The 22,494-nt window shown below is 35.5% G+C and overlaps 2 protein-coding genes across 2 annotated transcripts in view; one reads left to right on the plus strand and one right to left on the minus strand.

The window, feature by feature from the left end:
• Positions 1–1,385: 1,385 nt before the first annotated feature.
• On the minus strand, positions 1,386–11,042 carry LOC121413430 (dehydrodolichyl diphosphate synthase complex subunit nus1-like). Its single transcript, XM_041606244.1, has 5 exons — positions 10,640–11,042; positions 9,018–9,176; positions 4,892–5,041; positions 4,204–4,303; positions 1,386–2,597 (listed from the first exon to the last, which is right to left on the minus strand). The coding sequence occupies exons 1-5, from the start codon at positions 10,938–10,940 to the stop codon at positions 2,507–2,509; spliced, it is 801 nt and encodes a 266-aa protein (XP_041462178.1). The 5' UTR covers positions 10,941–11,042; the 3' UTR covers positions 1,386–2,506.
• A 5,678-nt stretch (positions 11,043–16,720) lies between these two features.
• The window catches only part of LOC121413431 (tryptophan--tRNA ligase, mitochondrial-like), an 11,662-nt gene continuing 5,888 nt past the window's right edge, over positions 16,721–22,494 (plus strand). The window contains exons 1-2 of the mRNA XM_041606245.1: positions 16,721–17,222; positions 18,004–18,255. Of these exons, the coding sequence (XP_041462179.1) occupies positions 17,055–17,222; positions 18,004–18,255 (420 nt within the window). The 5' untranslated portion in view covers positions 16,721–17,054. The remainder of the gene's footprint in view (positions 17,223–18,003; positions 18,256–22,494) is intronic.

The raw sequence follows: 22,494 nt of genomic DNA on the forward strand, positions 1-22,494 counted from the left end.
TACATTACCATAAGAATTACCATGGCTCAACTTGCCCCATGCTGTTTGGCTCAACTTACCCCAGTCCGAACTTAGTGCGATAATTTTGTATCCACACATTTATTATGCATCCATCATATAAAAGACTATGACAAGAATGAAGATCCATACCTGGACTAACAATGTTGTTATCATGTCTTTACTATATTTAAAGACGTGTGTGTGTGTGTATAAAGCACTTATCTATTTCACACTCTTTTTTACTTTTTTGGCTGCAATTCATACTTTTCCCTCTAAAAAAACTACATTTTGTTTCAAAGTGGAAAACAATGTGGTGGGGTTAGGGGTTGTGCTATGGGTCATCAATACATGACACCACCACAATGTCTGACTCATTCATTATTGGCCTGGGGCTGGTGGCTCAACTTGCCCCTATGCTCAACTTACCCCGCCTTCCCCTACATGTATTTGCTAAATTAACCTAATATAATAATTGTATTTTAAAATGCAGAATGGAAATGAAATACCATCCTGATGGGAACAATACCTTATATTGGGAGAATTTCATTTTTGTTTATTCATTTACTTATTCATTTCCTTTCCAGGCAAAAGACAACAAGAATGTGTACAAGCGGAAAAAATTACCCATCGACTAGTGCCTGAGGATGACTAAAAGAAAACCTTCTTTGTTTGGGGGTTTAATACTGACCATTTCCTTTCAAAATCCTTGCTCTCTACATTTATAAAATGTCAAATGAAGGGCTATCAAAGATAGATATATCTCATTGGAAAAAATACTGTGGAAGTCATGTTCTCCATGTTCCTAAATGTTTATTTCTTGTTTTGAAACATTGTGATGTCCTCCACACCTACATGTGCATGTAGACGTACACATTATGAGTTTATTGGCTGTCTGAGTTTTATTCACATCTGGTAGGTGTTTCATAAAGCTGTTCGTACAGTTATGCAAAACTTTACGCCTGACTGGAACATGTTCTTAGGTCATAAATTAATTATACAGGGATATCATTTAGTACAAGGATCATCAGTTGTGCGTAAAGTCATTTGTATCTTACAAACAGCTTTATGAAACACCCACCAGGGCACTTCTCAAAATGAACATATCGACTTAATTTGGTATTCATTTGTACAAATAGCATGTGTCTTGTGTCTGTATCTAATATATTCAAGAATAATCTGTCAACAAAATATACCTAAAATAAATAAATAAAAATTCAAACTCAAAACAAATTTAAGCATAGATTCTATTCAATGGGGGGAATATTACTATTCTTCGATTTCAATTAAAGAATAATGGTATTGGACCCAATACTATGCACCAGTACACTGAATTGTACACGTGTTTACAAAACATGAATATGAGTCACATAAAAGGATTTTCCTGGGCCTTTTTTATGTTAGTATGTACTATAAAGTAACTTATGCTGCTTGAACATTGTAATAGCCATAAATACATGTCATATCTAGAACCAATTATTTCCTATTATTTAGTTAATAATTCATTTACGTATGCAAAGAACCAAAGTATGTTTCTTCAAATTATTTGTATGGCAAGAGTGTTACAGCAATACAAAATATCAATATACATTAATTAAATGATTATGAATAGCACTGGGGGATGAGTTGATGATTTGTCCAAAAATAAGTTTTAACTGCCGGGAAAGTGTGTTCATTTTTTTTTTAAATCAACTACAGTATGTGGGACTTAAATTTAATTGGGTCCTTGGCAATATTCTTATCAAACTGTTTGCTTTCGGTCTGAGAGAGTATCAGGGAATGTGGAAAAAACAGGTTGGTACTTCAATATTGTACTTTGATATTGGACATAATCAAAGTCCTGGAATCAATATGAAGTAAGATACATGTTCTTTAATAAATGGGCATGTACACTACTTTCACCAAAAAGTGAATGGTCACGCACTTAATAATATTGACCCACTTTCATTTACGGTACATACAACAATATATTGTAATATGTCGTCAGGTTAAAAAAAAAAGCTTCGATGTGAGTGGAAAAATTAAATTATACTTGTTCTGAATGCTACTAGCAGGTCTGTTACTATACAGACAATACTTTGCTACCATACTTTATTCATTTCTGGTAAAAGATATGGTCCAAATGCAAACATGTTACAAAACTTTTCACATATACTCATGCATACCATAAATATGAAGATTATAATATACATGTACAGTATTTGGATTTTGCATTTAAACCAATTTGAAGATCACATGCACCTGGCATGTACAAAAATAAATGTAGCACAAAGAATACCAAGATTTCAAAGATTAAATCAAAATTAAATCACTGAAAAAGTATAAAATCATAAAAACAATACCTCAATCAACATTCATATGGCAGTTCATTACAAAGACTATCAATTAATCCATATATGTATATAACCAAGCTTCTCTCATACTCCTAACTTACATGTATAGTACACATTATTCCAAAAATATATATATTAAAGTATTTCATGGAAAGATCTTGTAAGGGAGGGCTGCATTACTTGCCATATCTCTGTTGTGTTTTGGAATAGGAGTGTAGTACGTCAATGAAACTTTGGTAATTCATTCCATGATGTGTTGGAACAGACCTGTAAAATAGAATATGAAACAGCAGCATTTGGTTTATTTTATGCTTGGTTCAAAATCATGTTTCAATTTTCATCTATTAACACACATCATTAAAAAAATACACAAATATATAAAGCACAAAGACAGATCATGCAGGCATCCAGAACAAATGAGAGTGATGGGATGATCATGAGTCCATTGCAGAAAGAGTAACGTTTAAACGCAAGTCAAAAAATCAATCGCAAGTCCCAAATGTGCACTGTTGATTGGTTGAAAATCAAGTTGCACTTGATTTGTAGAGTTGCAACTGATTGCAACTCTTTCTACAAGAGGCCGCATAAGCTAAAGAGGAAATGAGACCTTAACTTAAAAACAAGACAGGTCTCATCTCTGATACAATATATCAATGATATTCAAATTGAATGTCATACTAACAGTAACAAGAGTATAGAAAATATCAACCAGGCCTCATCAAGCTTGTTTTGGGACTCGAAGTCACTTTAGCCAAGAAAAATGAATAGGGTCAATCCATCACAATCTGAATCATTCTCAGCTATATAAACATCGCTATCATTACCGATACAAGGTTTTAAGATGATTCAGAGAGCTGTCAAGATAATATCATCAGTCATTTTTTTAAACCGGCCTCTAACATTTTGACATGGTCCTGTTCACTGTAGGCTGCCATATTTGTAAACCCCTTTGCCCCTCAATCTCCGAGATGTAGTGCTACATTGTATCTCAGGGCAAGGGCAAACAGGCAAGTTGTGAATTCAAACTCTGCAGCCTAAACACGATAATATTTAGGCTGATAAATTCAAGCAAGAATATTGAGAAATCCTGCACTCATTGTCTTTCAATATTTTTATTCTAGAGGCAATAATTTAAGGTTTTCCAATTCAATATGTGAACATTTTTAATAATGGTAATGTTATTTAAACCAAGGCTCTGTAACATCAAGATTAGGGATCAATCACTAAATAGACTGACCAATCAAGATCAATGTACCATGCACAGTTTGTTCAAAACACTGACCAAGAACAAATCAGTAATGTTCTTTCATATATTTGCAATCCATCAAAATGTTTTATGTTGTAAGGTCTCCAGATTCATTTATCTTTCTTCAGTGCAGTGGTTTACAAAAATCAAAATGACTGGGATCCAACTCGGCACTAATCAAATTACATGGACTACACTTACCTTGCTGAGCAAGACTAACCAGATCAAAACATTGCTCCATTATAATTCCCATTTAATAAAACTTTCTAAAAAGGTTTTGAACATCAATTTTATAACGAATTACGAAAACAAGCAGAAATGTTCCACAATTCTACGGAAGCATTGATTATAAAATTGCATAATTAATATGTTTTTAAAGACTACAGTTGTGCTCATAACTTAGTGAAACCAAACAGAAAAAACAACATATTTAAAGTGTTCAAGATCTGCCATGTTTTATTTACATTCAATAATTGCGGTGTTGTTGTCTACATTCAACACTCGGCATGAAGGAGTGCATTTTGTGGTTGGGATCACTAACATTGGAGTACAACTTTTTCTATCACAAACAAATTCCCCACTCTCCCAGTATAATACATTTCATGCAACTTAGAACATCATACTCACAATATTTCTGTAACTCTAATTTTCCATGGTGAGTATCCAAGTAAACTATTAACTTGTCCAAACTGAATGATAAGATCTGGGTCAGGATAATCTAATAATGCTGAAATATGAAAAAATAATGAATCGTGAAAGGAAAGGAAAACTACAAGAACACATAAAATCAGACTAAAGTAAGACTGCATGCTCAGAGTTCAATTACACTTAGTGTGGATATAGAAAATTGGAGGCAAATTTTACATTAAAGATGAATAGCTGGTAAAGGTCGTGATTCTTGCAAAATGAATTTCAACAAAAACCAACATAACTACCCATTAAAGGGTGTGCACTGTAGGAAGAAAAAAAATTGCTTGAAGTTTTGGAAGTAAATAAGTAACTGCTCATTTTAACAAAAACCAATTAAGGTGGCATTCTGTCAGTAGACATATATTAATCGAATCTATGCAAGTTATAAAGACTACAGATTAATGTTGATTCACTAGATTTTGAAATTACCAATTTATTTTTTCTGTCACTTCATACATGTGGGCTTAGCCATTATGGTAAATGTCAGTTGCTATTCAGATTTTTTTGTGATTGAATGCTGATGATGGCTAACCCATAACTTTATCCAAACTTAAGTGAAAAAATACAGGTAGTTGCAGTTTTATGCGTAAAAACAAAATAAATGGGATATTTAATTTTAACTTACAATTCATGACTTGGTCTAAATTGGTAATGCCTATTTCTGATGCTCTGTATCTCTTGTCTGCTACATCTTGACATAGTCTCCTGGCAGATTCCAAGATATCCCCTCGTCCATCTTCACAAGACATTAGGGCTATCCGTGTACTTTTAGTATCTGCAAATAAAAAAGATAACCAAGTGCCATGGATTTGGCAAGAGCAGAATAGGACATTGTGAAAGATGTTTGACTTCAACATCTGCCAATTTTCACAGATTTACAAAATGCTAAAATGAGTTATAGGAGAATCATCTTTTCAAGCGATCTTCATAAAGTGTTGTAAATAATGCCAAATTGAGACTGTGATGATAATGTCAACATTCCAAAAATATTTACACTGCATATTGCTATCACTTTCAACATCTGAAGAAATAAATAAAAAAATCTGTAATGATGAATAGGATTCATTGGTTTTCCAATACTATTTTCATATAAAATATATTTCCAATTTTTTAAAGAAGCCATTGCTTAAATCTATTTTTTAACTTTATGTTGCAGCAAGATAAGTGGCTACTTTTTGCCAGTGGCTACTTAATCAGAATTCAAATACGTCCTATTAACAAAACCAGTATCAGCAGATATGTCCATTAATTTCATCAATAGCCTTTATGTTTAACATCATGAAAGAACATTTTACCACCACTGAAGTCCAAATTTTGTAGAATATATTGTATTCCTACATCTGCTTGATAACATCACTTCAATCTCACCTAAGCGCACAGATACACACACCAACTTTTAAAAGCAAACTACAATTAGTAGTCAGGGGCCTTAGCAAAATTTTGGGGACAGGATTTACAAAAGCGCCATTTTTTGCATGTGGGTCCCTGGTATCAAAAGCATTAATTCTAGATAGGGTGCCCTGAAATCGGTGAAGGGCACCCTATTTTAAAATGCTAATTTATGCAAATTTTATGCAAAAAACTCATAATTCACCATATCTCACTAAAAATAATTTTCAAATGCCCAATTTTTGTGTATTTGGGTCTTCTTTTGCTAAACATTTAACTGCAGGTCGATTTTTATAAAATTGGTGAGTATGAATCAATTTTTAAGGTTAATTTATGCAAATTATATGCAAATCACATGTAAAAACACATGTATTACCATATATCGACATATAGAATTGTCAAAATCACAATTTTTTTCCACATGTGTCACTGGTACCAAAAACATTAATTCTTGATAGGATGCCTCGATATCAATGACTGGAATCCTTTTTCATAGGGCTAATTTATGCAAAATTATGCAACATCACACTATTTACCGTGAATTACTGTATATATGTATAGTACAGACCTAAACTTTTCTATAGAAACCTATTTCTTTTCTTTTTTTCAGGTTGGGGGGTATTTGGGATTTATTTTGACGGGGCATCAAATCTAGATTGATTTCTGTACAGCTCCTGAATAAGAATCAATTTTCAATGTTAATGCAAATTTATGCAAAATTTATGCAAAATTTATGGAAATATGTGTAAAACTCATCAACTATCCTATTTTGAGGTTTTAAACCGAGGGACAAGCACAACACTATGCATATGAGACACTGTTACACAATTCATTCATTATGGTGACTTTCCATGCGACCAGAGGAGAGCATCATGTTTAAAATGCAAATTTATGCATATTATAAATCCTGTGCATACCCCTTTCACAATTAAAAAAACACCCGAAATCATATGGAAAAGATAAACAGTATTTCATCTTTCTTTTCAAAGCAATTCAAGAGGTCAGATTTCTTTCCCAAGTAGAGTTTTCCCCTGTCAGAAAGAGGAGGGTATATGGATGGTTCTCATGGCAGAAAAGGCTGTCCATGTCTGCCCCTCTGACAAATATGTACATTTTTTTTAGAACAGGGATAAGATTTGAGCAAAGAGACCTGATCCTTCTTCTTTTTCTGTCGTCCCTTGATTGAAGGTGACTTGAATAATTTCAGTGATTTTTCTTTATTGGCTTATGAATTGATCTCTATCTCTAAAACTAAGGTAACACCAAGACCAAATTCTCCCAATCAATTTTAGGCCGAATCAGAGTCGAATCTGTCTGGAATAGGTCCCGAATCAGAGCTATCGACTTCCCAAAATAATTGTCCAAATGCCTCCCCAAAATTAATTCAACCGAATTCCATCCAAATACATCCCAAATGTGGCTCGAAAAAATGTGTCTTGGCCACATTCTGGAGTATTTTGGAGGATATTCGGCTGGTTTTAAAATTTTCAAGACAAGCAGAATCTCTCCACGAATGTTTCCGTTGGGGAGGGAGAACAGAATAGTCCCAGATTCTTCCGAAGCGATTCCGGGAGCTCCCCGAATCCGAGATGAATAAGTACCGAATCCAGGCCATTTTGGGCAGAATTGATCCAACTTTGTTCGGGAGAATTTGGTTTTGGTGTAACCCTTTGCTTAAAGCTAGGGTTAGAACGGAACCGAATCAGCTGCGAATCCATCCATATACACGTATTCTGGTGGTTTCAGGAATATTCTGTTTTGCCTTCGTAAATGCAAGAAAATTCGGGAACATTCGCTGAAAAATTCAGCTCATTTTTAAATGTTCAAAACCAGCCGAATACCCTCCAGACTATTCCCGAATGTGACCACAACAAATTCCATTCGGGATGTATTCCGATTGAATTCGGTTGGATTTTTGGAGGCATTTTGGGGTATTTTGGGAAGACTCGATTCGTATCAGTCGTAGAGTAATTAAAGGTCCGATTCTTGCCCCCCCCCCCCCATATCGTACGAATCATTACTCGAATACAAAGAAGAATATAGACGAATGAGATGAATTGGCCAGAAATTAGAAAAATGGCATCCAAAAAGCTGCCGAATCGGTAAATTATAGCCCATTTCGAAAGAATCTGGCACATTTTCGGGAAATTCTGTGGCGTACTCTGCAAATTCGGGCATAATCGTTCGATTCGGGTCGTTATTCAGGTCGTCATTTGGCGAAAATCGGAGGATTCGGGCTAAATTCGGCTCGATTCTGGCCGCTCTTGCTCGATTTTTGCCACTGTTCTGGTATGTAATATATATAAGTAAATGAAATACAGCTTCATACATAAATTATTGTTAATTTACATGATATAACACACTTTTGCATGGAAACGGGATTTTCAATAGCATACAATTGAAGATTTGAACTGAGTGATAGAGGTACTTCAACAGTTTGGCCCCTTTTCCACTGTTAAACCCACTGGAATGGGACTAATTTACACATATAAAATAATTGCTAATTTACATAAATTAGCATATTTTGCATGAAGACGGGATTTTTAATAGCACGTTTGATAGGGAAAATTAAATCTATGGATCTGATAGAGATTTTCTTTAAGTTTGGTTTCTTTTTAGTCCTTTTTACTAATTTTTACTATTCATGCATAAATCAACTGCTAATATAAATTAACATATTTTTGCATAAAAACATGATTTCAATATCATGTTTGATAAGAAAATTTAATGCTATTGACCTAAAAGAGACTTTCTTTGGTTTGGTATCTCTTTGTTTACTTTAATTAATCAATTCCTATTGGCATATGGCTTCATGCATAAATTACTGCTAATTTACATAAATTAGCATATATTTGCATAAAGTTGCAATTTTCAGCACCAGGTTCTGTGGGAAAATTAAAGCTATTGACCTGATAGAGACTTTCCTAAAGTTTGGTATCTTTTTATTAACTTTTATTAATTCCCATTGGCATATGGCTTCATGCATAAATTACTGCTAATTTACATAAATTAGCATATTTTTGCATGAAGATGCAATTTTCAACACCATGTCCTGTGGGAAAAATTAAAGCTATTGACCTGATAGAGACTTTCCTAAAGTTTGGTATCTTTTTTAAAAAAATATATTAATTGATTCCTAATGGCATATGGCTTCATGCATAGAATACTGCTAATTTGCATAAATTAGCATATTTTTGCATGAAGATGCAATTTTCAACACCATGTTCTGTGGGAAAAAATGAAGCTATTGACCTAATAGTGACATAGGGAAAGTTTGGTGCTTTTGTAAACTCTGTCCCCAAAACTTCAAATTTAAGGCCTAAGGCCAGATCCTGACTATAGGAAAGAATGGTCAGAGATACCTTGTAAAGTTTCTTTGGTGGTGGTGGTGACTTTAACACTTCTTTCTCCATTTCTCACTGGTGTCTCAATATGGAAGACAAGACGGTTACTCTCTAAGATTGCTGCCATCTTTTTCTGCATCACATCTCTCAGTTTTGAAGGGTTTTTCTTGAAGTAACCTGCAATAGTGTTTTTAAAATATAATATCAAATCAATTATCAGAGATTCTTTGTTTTTGTTTTCTGGCAATCATATTTTGTCATTATCAGCTTTTGAATACTTTCAATATTTTTAAGTTAAACTCAGTCACCAATACTACCAGAAAAATATCCAAGTAGAGCTACAATATAAGCACTAATGAAATAGACAATGAAGATTGCAACTTTTGTGCAGAGGTCTAATCCAAAGACAAAAGAAGGCTTCAAAATTTTGAAGTGTCTGGACACCCCCCCCCCCCATCCTCCAATTGATCAATTTTTCTCACATATCTTTTCTTTGTGCGTTATCGTTAATTTCTGTTCTTTTGTTTATGGACTACCAATATGACATTCATGTAGACTAGTTGTTTTAAATCAGAATTCCCTGAATACGAGCTTAATCAAACTTTAACTAAAGGCTAATAGTAAAAATTTACCTCAGCCCACACTGAATTTTAAGGATTCCTTTTATCATTTTGGTGACTTTCATTTTAAAAAGTATAAGTGAGCTCATACTTGAGTTAACGTTAATAATTAATGATTGAGCTATCATCACATTTTTCAGTGCAGATATCATTCCAAGAGAAAACTTTTAACGGAAGTTTGGCATGTTTGGGCTCAACATTAATTCTCAAAGTCGACTCAACATCTTGAGTCATGAAACCTATGTACCGAGCCAGAGGTTACTTACTAACCTCGCCCTAGTGAGTGGTAGGCCTATCGGTACCGTAAGGGCACTAGTATTCAACCCGGCATAATTCAAAGATTTTGACATATTTCCAAAAATATTTAGAAATATGGAAACTATCTTAATTTCATACCTTTGTTATTTCCAGGGTAATCTGTTGTCGGTATTTTCTTTATCAATCTGTCGACTGTCTGCGCGTAGGATCGAATTATGCGCCGATGGCCTTTTGCACTGAATTGCACTAGGCCTAGTATTCAACCTAGTGAGGATAGATAGCAAATCTCAAAAGGGTTTATATTGCTAAATTAGATTTAGATCTATGTAAGTACCTGGCTTTGATTAATTCCGTTTGGTCTCATCTCAAATGGTCTAGTCCATAGTCGGATGGGACAAGGGCAGAATGAGAGACAGGACCATCTTTCATCGCTAGATTGAATACTAGTGCAGACGGGTTGAATACTAGTGCAAAAAACCGTCGCCGTATAATTCGATCGCCCACGCACACAGTCGACTGGTTGAAGAAAAAAATAACAGAAAAAGAATTATAACCAGCATTTGCTCTTGGAAATAAGATGGGTCTGAAATTCAGGTGAATTCTATATTTCTATATATTTGAGGAAACTCTCCAAACGGGTTGAATACTAGTGCCCTTACGGTATTGACTTATTTCATGTATTTCTTGTTTATCAAATTTTATGATTTTTGTATGGCTATCAACATATTCATGATTTGCAAATATTGCATGTTGAATGTTCACCTTCATCATCAAACAGAGAAACATATTGAAATCCCATGGCTATGCACCACACCAGTAGATTAGCGACATCTTCGTCTGAAATCCGATTTTCCAGGATCTGCAGACCGATGTGTAATGGAAGTTTGGGAAGATTCTTTGAGTCGATGCGGCATCTTTCAGCGGAAAGTTTTCGTTGCTCTCCAATGCACAACCCGATGTGTTTGGAAATAAATCTCGATACAAGAGTCCACAAATAGAGACGAACCCATAACACGATATGCACAAAATGCAGCAAAGCAGTGTGACAAAAGTCCAAAGCCATACTTTTTCGATAAAGACCTCTTGTTTTCGGTGTAACTTGCACTGGGTTTTCTAAACATCAAACCGAACGCTTAACGTGGCCCATTTCAACTGAAGTAACCGATCAAGATATCAAACATTAAACCTACGGTATCTCTTAGATTTGACGGAAAATCCGCGGTATCGGAGGAATTGTTATATACATGTATATATATTTTTTTTTAAAGTTTTCGGACTTTCCGCCTGATATTCGTGTTACTATCATAGCGTTATGTCGAGAAATACTACCACCACTGCGGTGCATATGACCGACCTGGGATACTTCGTTCTATGAAGGGAGGGGATGTCTCGAAGTCATCACTCTTTAAAAAGAATTAATGAGAGCGTTAAGCGCGGGAACAATTAATATAGAGCGAGTTTGGTTCATAGAGATATATTACTTAGTGTATATCTCTATGGTTTGGATACTCATACTGTTTTCGTCATGGGTGCAATTCCATGGTGTCATACTATTCAGGTGGTGGATGAAAAATAGATACACCTGTCACCCCCCCCCCCCCCCCCCCCCCCCGGCGTGAATGATAGGTTAAGGGAGATGATAGTGATGATAGGCCTATCGGGTGATCCGGGAGCAAAGCGGCCGGAAAAAAAACAAGGAGAGGAGGAAAAATAAGTAAAGGAAAGATAAGAGGGGAAGAAAAGTGAATAAAAAAGTGAAAAGAGTATATTGGAAAATGCAAAAAAAAAAACAGGCCACTATATCAAATCGCGTTGTACGTGTAAAAGGCTTATGATCCGATTCAATAGGATTGAATATCCAGTTTTCAAGTCAAAGATATTTGTATTTCCTGCTTTATTTCAATGAGAGGTACACATCCTGTTGGTAATAAAAAATAAAATCTGTTAGCATTTAGCTGTCGCGTAGATGATGAGTGAAATAATCGTAGTGATCACACAGGCGCGAAAATAACACTAATGTCTAAGTTTTATTTTAATCCTTTTATAATGCTTTCCAAACTTTTTGGAACTATTTTTGCATCGCATAGGCCTATATTATAAAATGTTCAAGCCTTGTTGGTTGAAATCGATATAGGCCTATGTTAATTTGCCAGCGGCAATATTTTCATACAGAGTCGACCGCCCCTGCCCCTTTAATCAACGTACGCCTCTGTTTATAGGGTTACACTTCGTAATTCCGAAGCTTCGTAATTCCGAAGGTTCTTTATTCCGAAGGTTCGTAATTCCGAAACACGTAAATTGCCTATACCTCGATGTTCGTTAATCCGAAAACGAAAAAAGGTTCGTTAATCCGAACATTTGTGGCGTAATTCCGACGATTCGTTATTCCGAAGGTTCGTTAATCCGAAAACGAAATAAGGTTCGTTGTTCCGAAGGTTCGTTAATCCGAAAACGAAATAAGGTTCGTTGTTCCGAAGGTTCGTTGATCCGAAAACGAAATAAGGTTCGTTTTTCCGAAGGTTCGTTAATCCGAAAACGAAATAAGGTTCGTTTTTCCGAAGGTTCGTTAATCCGAAAACGAAATAAGGTTCGTTAATCCGAAAACAAAATAAGGTTCGTTAATCCGAAAACAAAATAAGGTTCGTTAATCCGAAAACAAAATAAGGTCCGTTAATCCGAAAAATGAAAACCGGGAAAGCAGAGGCAGAGGGGAGGGGGGCGGGGGACACTGTTCCCGTTCAATTATTATGAGGATGGGAAGGCAAGGGCGGCCGAAAGAATTTTCGTTAGGGGTAAAGCCAAAAAATGAAACTCATACTGTACGTCAAAATGGGCACTTTGGTGATATTTTCATCTGCTTGAAGTCATTGTGTGTTTGATAGTGATTAAGTAGAGAAAAACTTTTTTGAAGTGACTTCTTATTATGGCAAAATGTATATTTAGGCTTTATTTTTCGGGAGAGAGTATAATGAGCGAGCGGCTTAGTAAAACAAATTCAAAGGTGAAGTTGTATAACGCTTTTTGTGGTCAATTATTCTTAAAATGGCATTATTGCGAGGTGTTGCGAGCGTGAATCACAAGCTAAAACTTTAGGTTATTTCAATAAAAAATGAAAATTAGTTTTTAAAAATCCGAGCAGATTTCTGCTGTCATTAAAAAGATGTGCATCTAACTAAAGAATTAACTCGAGCGCAAAACGCGAGCTTAAACATACTGACCAGAAAAGGAACCTGTTAAAGAAACCATTTAGTGACCTCTTTAGGATGCATATTTCACCAATCGAATGAGAGTGCGAAGCGCAAGCTGAAAATTTTAAATATTCCAGCCTGAAAACTTAACTTAACTTGTATACTTTAAAAAGAGTTTTATTTTGAAAAAAAAACATGAAAAACGGTATATTTATTTTTGAAAAGGAACTTTCCCATTTTGGAAAATATTAATTCCCCTGTTTTTTTTATTTCATTTTTGATGCTCCCTGCCTCCCTCCCGGCGGATCCAACTTTCGTCAAATAGAGGGGGGGGGGGCAATTTTTTTAGCCATATTTTCCTTGATCGGCAGTTTAAAGTTGATTTTTGTTTGTTTCTTAGAAAGAGTAGTCCTAACAGTCAATAATTTGGTTTATCCTTATAAAATAAAGTAAATATGTAATAACATGATAAACCCCTTTTAAATAATGCGAGCGCAAGCTATATACATTTTTTAATATGATGGGCAATGTGTTTGTGATCTTCAAAGCGAGATGCCTATGTAACTAAATTTAGATAATAACTGCTAGCAAGAAGCGCGAACAGAATTTTTAAATATATAAGCTCTGACCTGATCTAAGGGGACATTTTAAGAACTTTTTGCAGTTAGCCATGAAGACGATGCGTGTTTTAACCAATGGCGGCGGAACGTTTTTTTTGGGGGGGCAAAGCAAAAAAAGGGGCCAATAGGGGCAATTTGGTGCAAACGGATATTTTCACCATTAGATTATCATCTGTGTGAAGAGGTTGTCTTGTAGTAACTAAATTGAGCACAATTTTTTCAGTGATCACTAAAGTTATATATTTACGTTTCATTTCTGCGAGCGTAGACTAGAGAGCAAGCGGTTTGGGGGAAAAAGTCAAATCTGAAGATGTAAAATTCACCTTTTTGGTCAATTACTGTTAAAAGGGCATCCTTGTGAGATGTTGCGAGCGAATCACGTGCTCAAACTTTTGGAAATTTCATGTGGGCCCAGAATGATAATATTGATATAGATATTATTTGCCCAGGGAAGCCACTTCAGTTCTGAAAACTATTCTCCCAGCTATTATTATTTTTTTTACAAGAACGCTTAGAATGTCCAGTTTTGAGGTTGGAAAATCGGAAAAATTTGGCTCACGTTTCTCGCTCGCATCAAGTATTGTTTATTGAGGAACTCATTCTATTCCTGGTTACAAAAAAGAAGTATGAAATGTCAAGTTTTCAGGTTTGAATATCACAAATTTTAAGCCTGCGGTTCGCGCTCTCATTATTTAGTTTGTGAGATATATATTCTATTCATGAGTCACTAAATGTAGTCCTTAAAAGATTACTTTCTGAAGCCTGTTGCATAAAACTTTTTACCTGAGAAAACTCTGGTAAAAACTGAAAACTAAGGTTAGTCTGATTTCCGCCATTGACTTTAGCACAGCTCCTGTAAAAACAGCACAACTCCTGTAAAAACAACCTGAGTTTTCTCAGGTAAAAAGTTTCATGCAACGGGCCCCAGGTCAGTATATAAACAAATTACAGTTCGCCCTCGCATTAATTCTTTTAGAAAGATACACATCTTTCTCACGATTACAAAAAAAAATGCTCCGAATGCTCACTTCGCATCTTGTTACATGAAATGTCTACTACTAGTTTGAGCTTGCGATTCGCGCTTTCAACATCTCACAAGGATCATTTCTCGTATTATTTTTATTGTTATTACCAGCAGAAGCTGTTATTAAAAATGACATCCCCTCCAATACAAATCCTATTATCTAGAGGTTGCTCGCACGCTTCCAACACACTTGATCCCCTGCATCTTTAATTAAACCATTTGCTTAGGCAGCAATTGCTCAGATAAAATCGAAATTAGCCTATGCTTGATCAGGGCGCCTATATTCTTAATGAAATACATGCTTTTGCCCCAACACACGCATGTATCATCGATCGTTATTACTATCATTGCATAATATCGTTTAATCTTGTAATGACAACATCGTTTTTGTTACCAAAATGAATTATTTTCATTTTCGGAAATACGAACCTTATTTAATTTTCGGATTAACGAACCTTATTTCGTTTTCGGATTAACGAACCTTCGGAATTACGAACCTTATTTTGTTTTCGGATTAACGAACCTTCGGAATTACGAACCTTATTTCGTTTTCGGATAAACGAACCTTCGGAATTACGAACCTTATTTCGTTTTCGGATTGACGAACCTTCGGAATTACGAACCTTCGGAATTACGAACCTTCGGAAATACGAACCTTCGGAATAACCGAACCTTCGGAATTACGAAGCTTCGGAATTACGAATGTATGCGGTTTAGGTAGTGATTGGGCTCTATATTTTGATCTATGGTGTAGACTATTAGTATGTTCATACACAGCAAAAACTGTGGTGTTAACCGGTGTACATAGAGGACCACACCAGTTGTTTTACACCGGTGTTAGATTGGTGGTGTTAATTTTACACCCATAGGTGTTATTACAACACCTTTGGTTATTCGGGTGTTATGTTCAATCTCTAGGGTGTAAATTTAACACCTCAGGGTATGGTCCTTAACACCAACTGGTGTCAAAGTTTAACACCACAGTTTGTACAGGGTAGCGGGTCGGGGTTCATGTTCTTTTGCAGCATATATCTGCATGTTGAGTATCCCACTCAGGAATTCAAAAGATGCTGTAGATAGAATTGTAAACAATGATGGACACCCCTCCGATGAACCCAATTATCCCGATCCCGAATCTCAATTCTTCGTGTGGACTGTGCCCGGACTGTGGAGACAAAATGAAATTAACTGAATTTTGAGGTGAATCTAATCCCTCACCCTCTCTCTGCAAATGCTGGCCGGATCATGGACCAAGGATCAAGACTCATGAGGAGTCATCATTCACCCCCAGCCCCAATACAATCACCTCCGTGCCCTTTTTTGACAATGATCCTACACTGACCCCACTGAATAAAATTCAGATCAGTGCATGACCCTTGAGAGCCCCATTACCTTCAGTTCCTCGTACTTCATGCTATTATTGTTTTATGTAGTGACATATGCTTATTTTTCATGAACTTCTTTAATTGTAAGGATAAATTTTCTAACAGTGCAGAATGTTCAATTTTCGGGACAAAATGCATGAAATTTCCAAAAATAGCTCCCGGCTTCGCTTTCGCACTATATGAGATTATTAATAGGCCTATGTTGTTTTAAAAGAATAAAGCTCTAGTGACTGTTAGGACAACCCCTTTATAGAAACAAACAAAACCCAATTTTTAGCGGCTGTTCGGGGGAAATATGGGTGGAAAAATTGCCCCCCCCCCCCCCGATTGGCCAAAATCTGGATCCGCGCCCCTGGTCATGATCGAACACTGATAATATCACACTCAATTTTCCTTTTCTTTTCTAATATATTTTTTCTTTTTCGTGAAAGTTTAGGGGCCAGAGCACTATCCCCCTGTACGCCATTGCCTATTTAGGCCTACGCGAGTCTCGAATCCTGCTGATTTTGCGAGTTTCAAACTAATTATTCCGACGAAGAAAACGCGAAAAAAAATATTGTAAGATATCATACATCATGAGTATCATTGTTATGGACTGTATTTTCAGTAATATTGCGTCACTGCGATAGCAGACGGCACGCACACGGCCGGCAGCGAGCGGGCATGTTATTGAGCGGAGCTGAGTTTGTGTCCTAACTAGATCTTTGAGAGGTTTGGTGAAAAAATACAGAAGCTGCATATAGATAGTACCACACCAGTAAATTCAATGACAAATTGTGTGAGTGCCATTCCGCTAGCTTGTCAACAAACTAGAGGTTTAAGTTACTGAGTGTGAGCTGTGCGAGCTACGACGAGTACGACATTTCACGAGCGGGAGCCAGCGATCCCACGCCAGTGAGCCCGGGTCGTTGACAAGGAGGAAACCGCTGAATTCCTGAAAAGTGGAACAGTGCATTGATCATGGCGCTCAATCCATCATCAGCGTTTAGAATGAGAGCACTGAACATGATGAAGTGTATTTCTTATGCATCAGTTTCTCGAAGAACTAATTTTTGGATACAAGGACAGGGCAAGGGATTTCATCAAAGTTCAAATTTACTCAACGAAGTTCTGATGAACATGACAAAGGTAGCCAACTGTAGTTGTACTGTATATTAGAATAGACTTTTCAAGAAGTTTATAAATATATAATCTCATGTTATATCATAACCTTGTTCATAGAATGCATGAGTGGTTGAGAGCAGGAGTTTGCATAATTCATTTGTTGTGACAATTGGGTTATCCCATTGTTCAGATTCTACGGTTGGCATGGTTGGGGGTAAGACGTTAAAAACAACAACAATTATTTTAAAGACTTGTAGTTTCTTAAATGAAATCTGATGTTAAATCTCATGTAGGGACAGATGTGAGATGATTAGATCTACATAAATGAAATAAATACCAAATGGATAAAAAAATTCTCCAAATTATTTTCAAAGGGATTGCTATTAAAAAAGTCATATCATGAATATCATTGGTCTATTGAAATGTACTTTTGGGGTTTTTTTTTAAACAAGACTTCAGTGAAAAATCAACAGAGGTTCTATGAACAACAATTACTAGGCCTAGTAGGGATCTCCGAAAAAATCTCAGTGGAAGGAAATGAGTGAGGTTTTTCTTAAACAATAGAAAAGTTTGTTTTAAAAAGCAAAATGACCTGCTGGCCCCTCCCCCACCTTTTTTTTCGCCTGTCATAAAGTTGTTGAAGAAAAATTTGTTTCTCTCCTAGAGTCTAAAGAAACACTGAATCCACTGCTGAAAATCCATACAGACTGCATTCATCTAGTCTGTTCTCTTTGTAAAAATAAACTAAGAAAAAATGAAATGTTTTATAGATTTTTTTAAATTTATAATTTGTTCTCTTCCTCAGGAAAAGCGCATTTTCTCCGGGATCCAGCCTACGGGGGTGCCACACATCGGCAACTACCTTGGAGCTATCCAGAACTGGATCCAGCTCCAGGAAGAGGAGAATACCGAGATGATCCTGAGTATAGTGGATCTTCATTCCATCACTCTCCCCCAGGATCCCAAGGAGTTAAGGGAGAGTATCCTTACCTCTGCTGCTGTTCTCCTTGCCTGTGGAATCGACCCTGATAAAAGTATTCTCTTCCAGCAGTCAAGTGTAAGTCTAACTCTCTTATATTTTTTCCTTTTATAACTTTTAGAGCTCAGTCACTGGCGTTCGAATGGGGAGGGGGAGGGACTTGGGTGTCCATGGACCAAAAAAGTTTTCACAACCAAAAAAAAAAGTGAAAGATGAAAAAAAAAAAAGAAATTGGAATAAAATCTATTACAAAATGAGATTTTAAAATGAATGGGGTAGAAAAATTGTGCTCGCTCACTTCACACACTGACAGGAATTTTCAGTGGTTATTTTTCAAGGGCTCCCTAGTTTTAGTTTCCATGGCTCTTCAGAGTATTATGGGGATGAAATTGCCCTGAGCCCCATATTTTATGGCCCTGGGCCTGGTGCTGATTAAGAGTAGCATCTGACCATTGAATACAATGGAAAAACAATGTATGTAATGTATTGTTATATTGAGGTTCAGTCAGTCTGGCACTTATCTTCAAATGAGAGACAGCCATACTTATGGAGTGCGTCCCAGAAAAAACGAAACCGAGATTTAGTGATGATTTATCATAACATAATCATAAATAAAATAGACAAATGACCTACCAACGTAAAGCTTAGAATCTCCTCTTTCATCTGGAACTACTTAGATTATTCCTCATTCACGCATGAGTGAGCAAAAACAATTCAAAGGAAGGATGCCAAAAACTCATTTGGCGGGGGGTATCTGAATTTCAAAAAGAAAGGCACATGAATAAAAAGTTCAATATCTGCTCTTTTATTTGATACCTTAATCACAAAATGGCCAAGAAGTAAAAAAGTTATGATCACTCGAAACAATGCTTGTATTTCCATAATTTCATTAAATAAACGTGTTTCCACCAGTTTCCCACAGAAGCTATCGCACAGTAAGAAAAGAGTTAATGCATGGCTGATCATCAACAAAACGGTGCATCGAGTGAGTTTGAATGCTAGCCTGTAAAACTTCTTCATTTTATGAAATTATTGAAATTCAAGCCTTATTTCAAATAACCAGAACTTTGTTATTCCTTGACCATTGTTAGTAATTGAGGTTTCAAATTAAAGAGCAGATATTGAACTTTATAAAAATGTGGTTTTCTTTTTAAAACCGAGATACGGCCCGCCAAGTGACTTTGGAATCCCCTTTTCAAATTGTTTTTGCTCACTCATGCGTGAATGAGAAATAATTTAATTAATTTCAGATGAAAGAGGAGATTCTAAGCTTTCAGAGAGTAGGTCATTTGTCTATTGTATTTGTGATTAAGTTATGATAAATCATCGATAAATCTCGGTTTCGTTTTTTTGTGGGATGCACTGTATAAGTTTTTGGATGAAACCATATTGCAAATTAGCACACATTTATAAGCAAGGGTATTATTGGAAAAAATTCATCCACTGACATGATGCCTTGCTTATTGTTCTAATAACTACCGGGTAATCAAATCAAGGTTCATTTTGTGATTGCTAAACTGTGATTTATTGTAGCTTGAAGTTTTTTTAAATATTTTTAGTTTGTTCAATGTGACCTTGAAAGAAAATTTGTGCCATACAGTACAGGGAGTCCCTCACATTGTGTTTACATTAATCATTAGAGGCTGTAAGATACATGTGTGCAGTTTTACGAATTTGCCATGGCAAAATGGGGAACCAGATGCAGTAGATTTTATGATGTACTGGTACACTGTTGAAGTAGAATTATGGGGAAAAATACAGATGCTCATAACATTTTCTGTGGTCCTGAATGAAAACCATCCTATTAATTATATAAGTGAAGTAAAAAAAACTAGAAAAAATGTTCATACATGTAGTATTAGTGTTCTATTCATCTTTAAATATCGAAACAAGGCAGCACATAAAAAAAAATTGATGAGGTAGTACTTAAAGGTCAAGTCCACCTCAGAAAAATGTTGATTTGAAACAATAGAGAAGATCATACAAGCACAATGCTGAAAATTTCATCAAAATCGGATGTAAAATAAGAAAGTTATGACATTTCAAACTTTCACTTATTTTCAACAAAATAGTTATATGAACGAGCCAGTTACATCCAAATGAGAGAGTCGATGATGTCATTCACTCACTATTTCTTTTGTTTTTTATTGTTTGAATTATACAATATTTCAATTTTTACGAATTTGACGATTAGGACCTCTTTGCCTGAAGCACAAAATGTTGAAATAATGGAATGCCACGTGTTCAGGGAGGAATGAAACTTCATTTCACATGACAATGATGAGAATATCATAAAATACAAAAGAAATAGTGAGTGAGTGATGTCATCCACTCTCTCATTTGGATGTAACTGGCTCGTTCATATAACTATTTTGTTGAAAATAAGCGAAACTTTAAAATTCCATAACTTTCTTATTTTACATCCGATTTTGATGGAATTTTCAGTGTTATGCTTGTTGAATTTTTCTCTTTTTATTCATATCAAGTTTTTGTTGGGGTGGACTTGTCTTTTAAGAAATACTTGATCTTGCAATTGAACATAAATTTTTGCCCATATATTGGGGTTTCAGAAGAAAAAAAATAACACTATGAATCAAATTTCATAAGAGCCATAAATGTTTTATGAGTCAGGAAAATGCATGGATTGACATTTAGTTTGATAACACTTATATTATGGAAGATAATCTTTGCTGGTAAGTGGTAAACATTTAGTCTAGAATAGATGTGTGTACACTTCTGAATCTGAATTTGTTCCTGTATGTGAGTCAAAAGTAAATACAATTCACATCTGTGAGCTTCTACAGATTATTATGTTTTACACTTTGAACTGTAAATCTTAAATATATGTGAGTTAAAAGTAAACCAACATCAATCTACATCTGTGAGTTTCTACAGATTATTGTATTTTACACTAAGAACTCTTTAAGTTTACACATGTATACAAGTTCAAAGGAACCAACTGCAATCTACAATCTGTGTGCTTTAACAGGGCTCGACATTAGCAGTGGCCCGGGGCAACCAAAAATGAGAGTCGGGCCACCAAAATTTTGTAAAAGCCAACACTTGGTGGCCCGGTTGGGCTACCAAAGTTTTGATAAATTGTAATGTTTTCTATTGTTTTAGGGCCACCAAAAATATGAAATTGATGATTTTGGTAGATTGTTTGGGCCACCAAGAAAAAAAGTTAATGTGGAGCCTTGGCTTTAATATATTTTACACTTTGAACTCTAACTTTACACATATCTGAGCCAACCGTAAACCAACCGAAGCATCTGTGAGCTGAGCTACAGATTGCACTTTGAACAGTACATGTAGGTGTTTGCTTTCTGTTTTTAAAAATTAATTTGATTTGCATTTAAAAGAGTTGGTGGTATAGAAAGGAAGTAAAATGTTTACTTTCATACAGGTGTGCTTTGTAAATTCTTTGTTCATGATAAAGTACAAATGTACCATGTGTACCAGCCTTTCATGTAATCAGTGATTTTAGCAGGCAGTTTTGAGTAGCCATAAAATACATCCAATCTCAATATGTAAACATTTATTTTAATGCTGCACTTGTGTCAGGAAGGTAAAAGACTAGTAGTGATCATGTTCAAAGTACTCTTCTTGTTATATTTTCAAGATTTCATGCTTATTCTAAAAGTGTTTGCTATGCACACACTGGGGGTGGATCTAGGGGGTGAGGGGGCCTACACCACCACCAAATCTTCCTGAACCCCTCCCAGTTTTCATTTATTATTTATTTATTTGTTTGTTTGTTTATCTATTTATTATTATTTTTTTTTTTTTAAAGTTATTTTTTATTGTCAATCCTTAGCAATTACTTGTATGGGGATAACCTTTGACTTTGAATGGCAGGGGGAGGTAAATGTTTACCCCCCCCCCCCAGTTCAGCAGCACTGGATCCATCCCTGGAAATACTGTATGATCAATATAGTAATGAAGTTACATAGAGAGAGAGAGAGGGGGTCAATTCCAAATCTGTTGAAGTAAATAATAGGCATTCAGAGAGCTCTGTCTTCTGAAAATATCTGTATTTAGTCACCTATTCTATGCAAGATTGAAAACTAATTCTTTGAAACCGGATTTACAAAATAAACAAAGAAAAAAAATTGAGCGATGCTATTTTTTGTAGATTAATAGAATTTTGCTTGAAACCAATCTCAACCAGTGAAGCTGCAAACATGCATCCTGCCCTGTAAGGTATCCTGGACTACAAACTGGGTCAAGTCAGATTCATTTCCAGTTTTATAAACATGTAAACTTTTTTGTTTGCTCACTTTCTGGTCACATGATATAAAAATAATATGTACTGCA

The sequence above is a fragment of the Lytechinus variegatus genome, chromosome 4, assembly GCF_018143015.1.
Source record: "Lytechinus variegatus isolate NC3 chromosome 4, Lvar_3.0, whole genome shotgun sequence".
Classification (NCBI taxonomy): domain Eukaryota; kingdom Metazoa; phylum Echinodermata; class Echinoidea; order Temnopleuroida; family Toxopneustidae; genus Lytechinus; species Lytechinus variegatus.

Excerpts from the sequence above, each read along its gene's own strand:
- LOC121413430 (XM_041606244.1), bottom strand. The coding sequence starts at position 10,940 with ATGGCTTTGGACTTTTGTCACACTGCTTTGCTGCATTTTGTGCATATC. Across the intron at positions 9,177-10,639 it reads TTCTCTGTTTGATGATGAAG|GTTACTTCAAGAAAAACCCT; the intron begins GTGAACATTCAA and ends ACACTATTGCAG. Across the intron at positions 4,304-4,891 it reads TTTAGACCAAGTCATGAATT|CATTATTAGATTATCCTGAC; the intron begins GTAAGTTAAAAT and ends TTCATATTTCAG.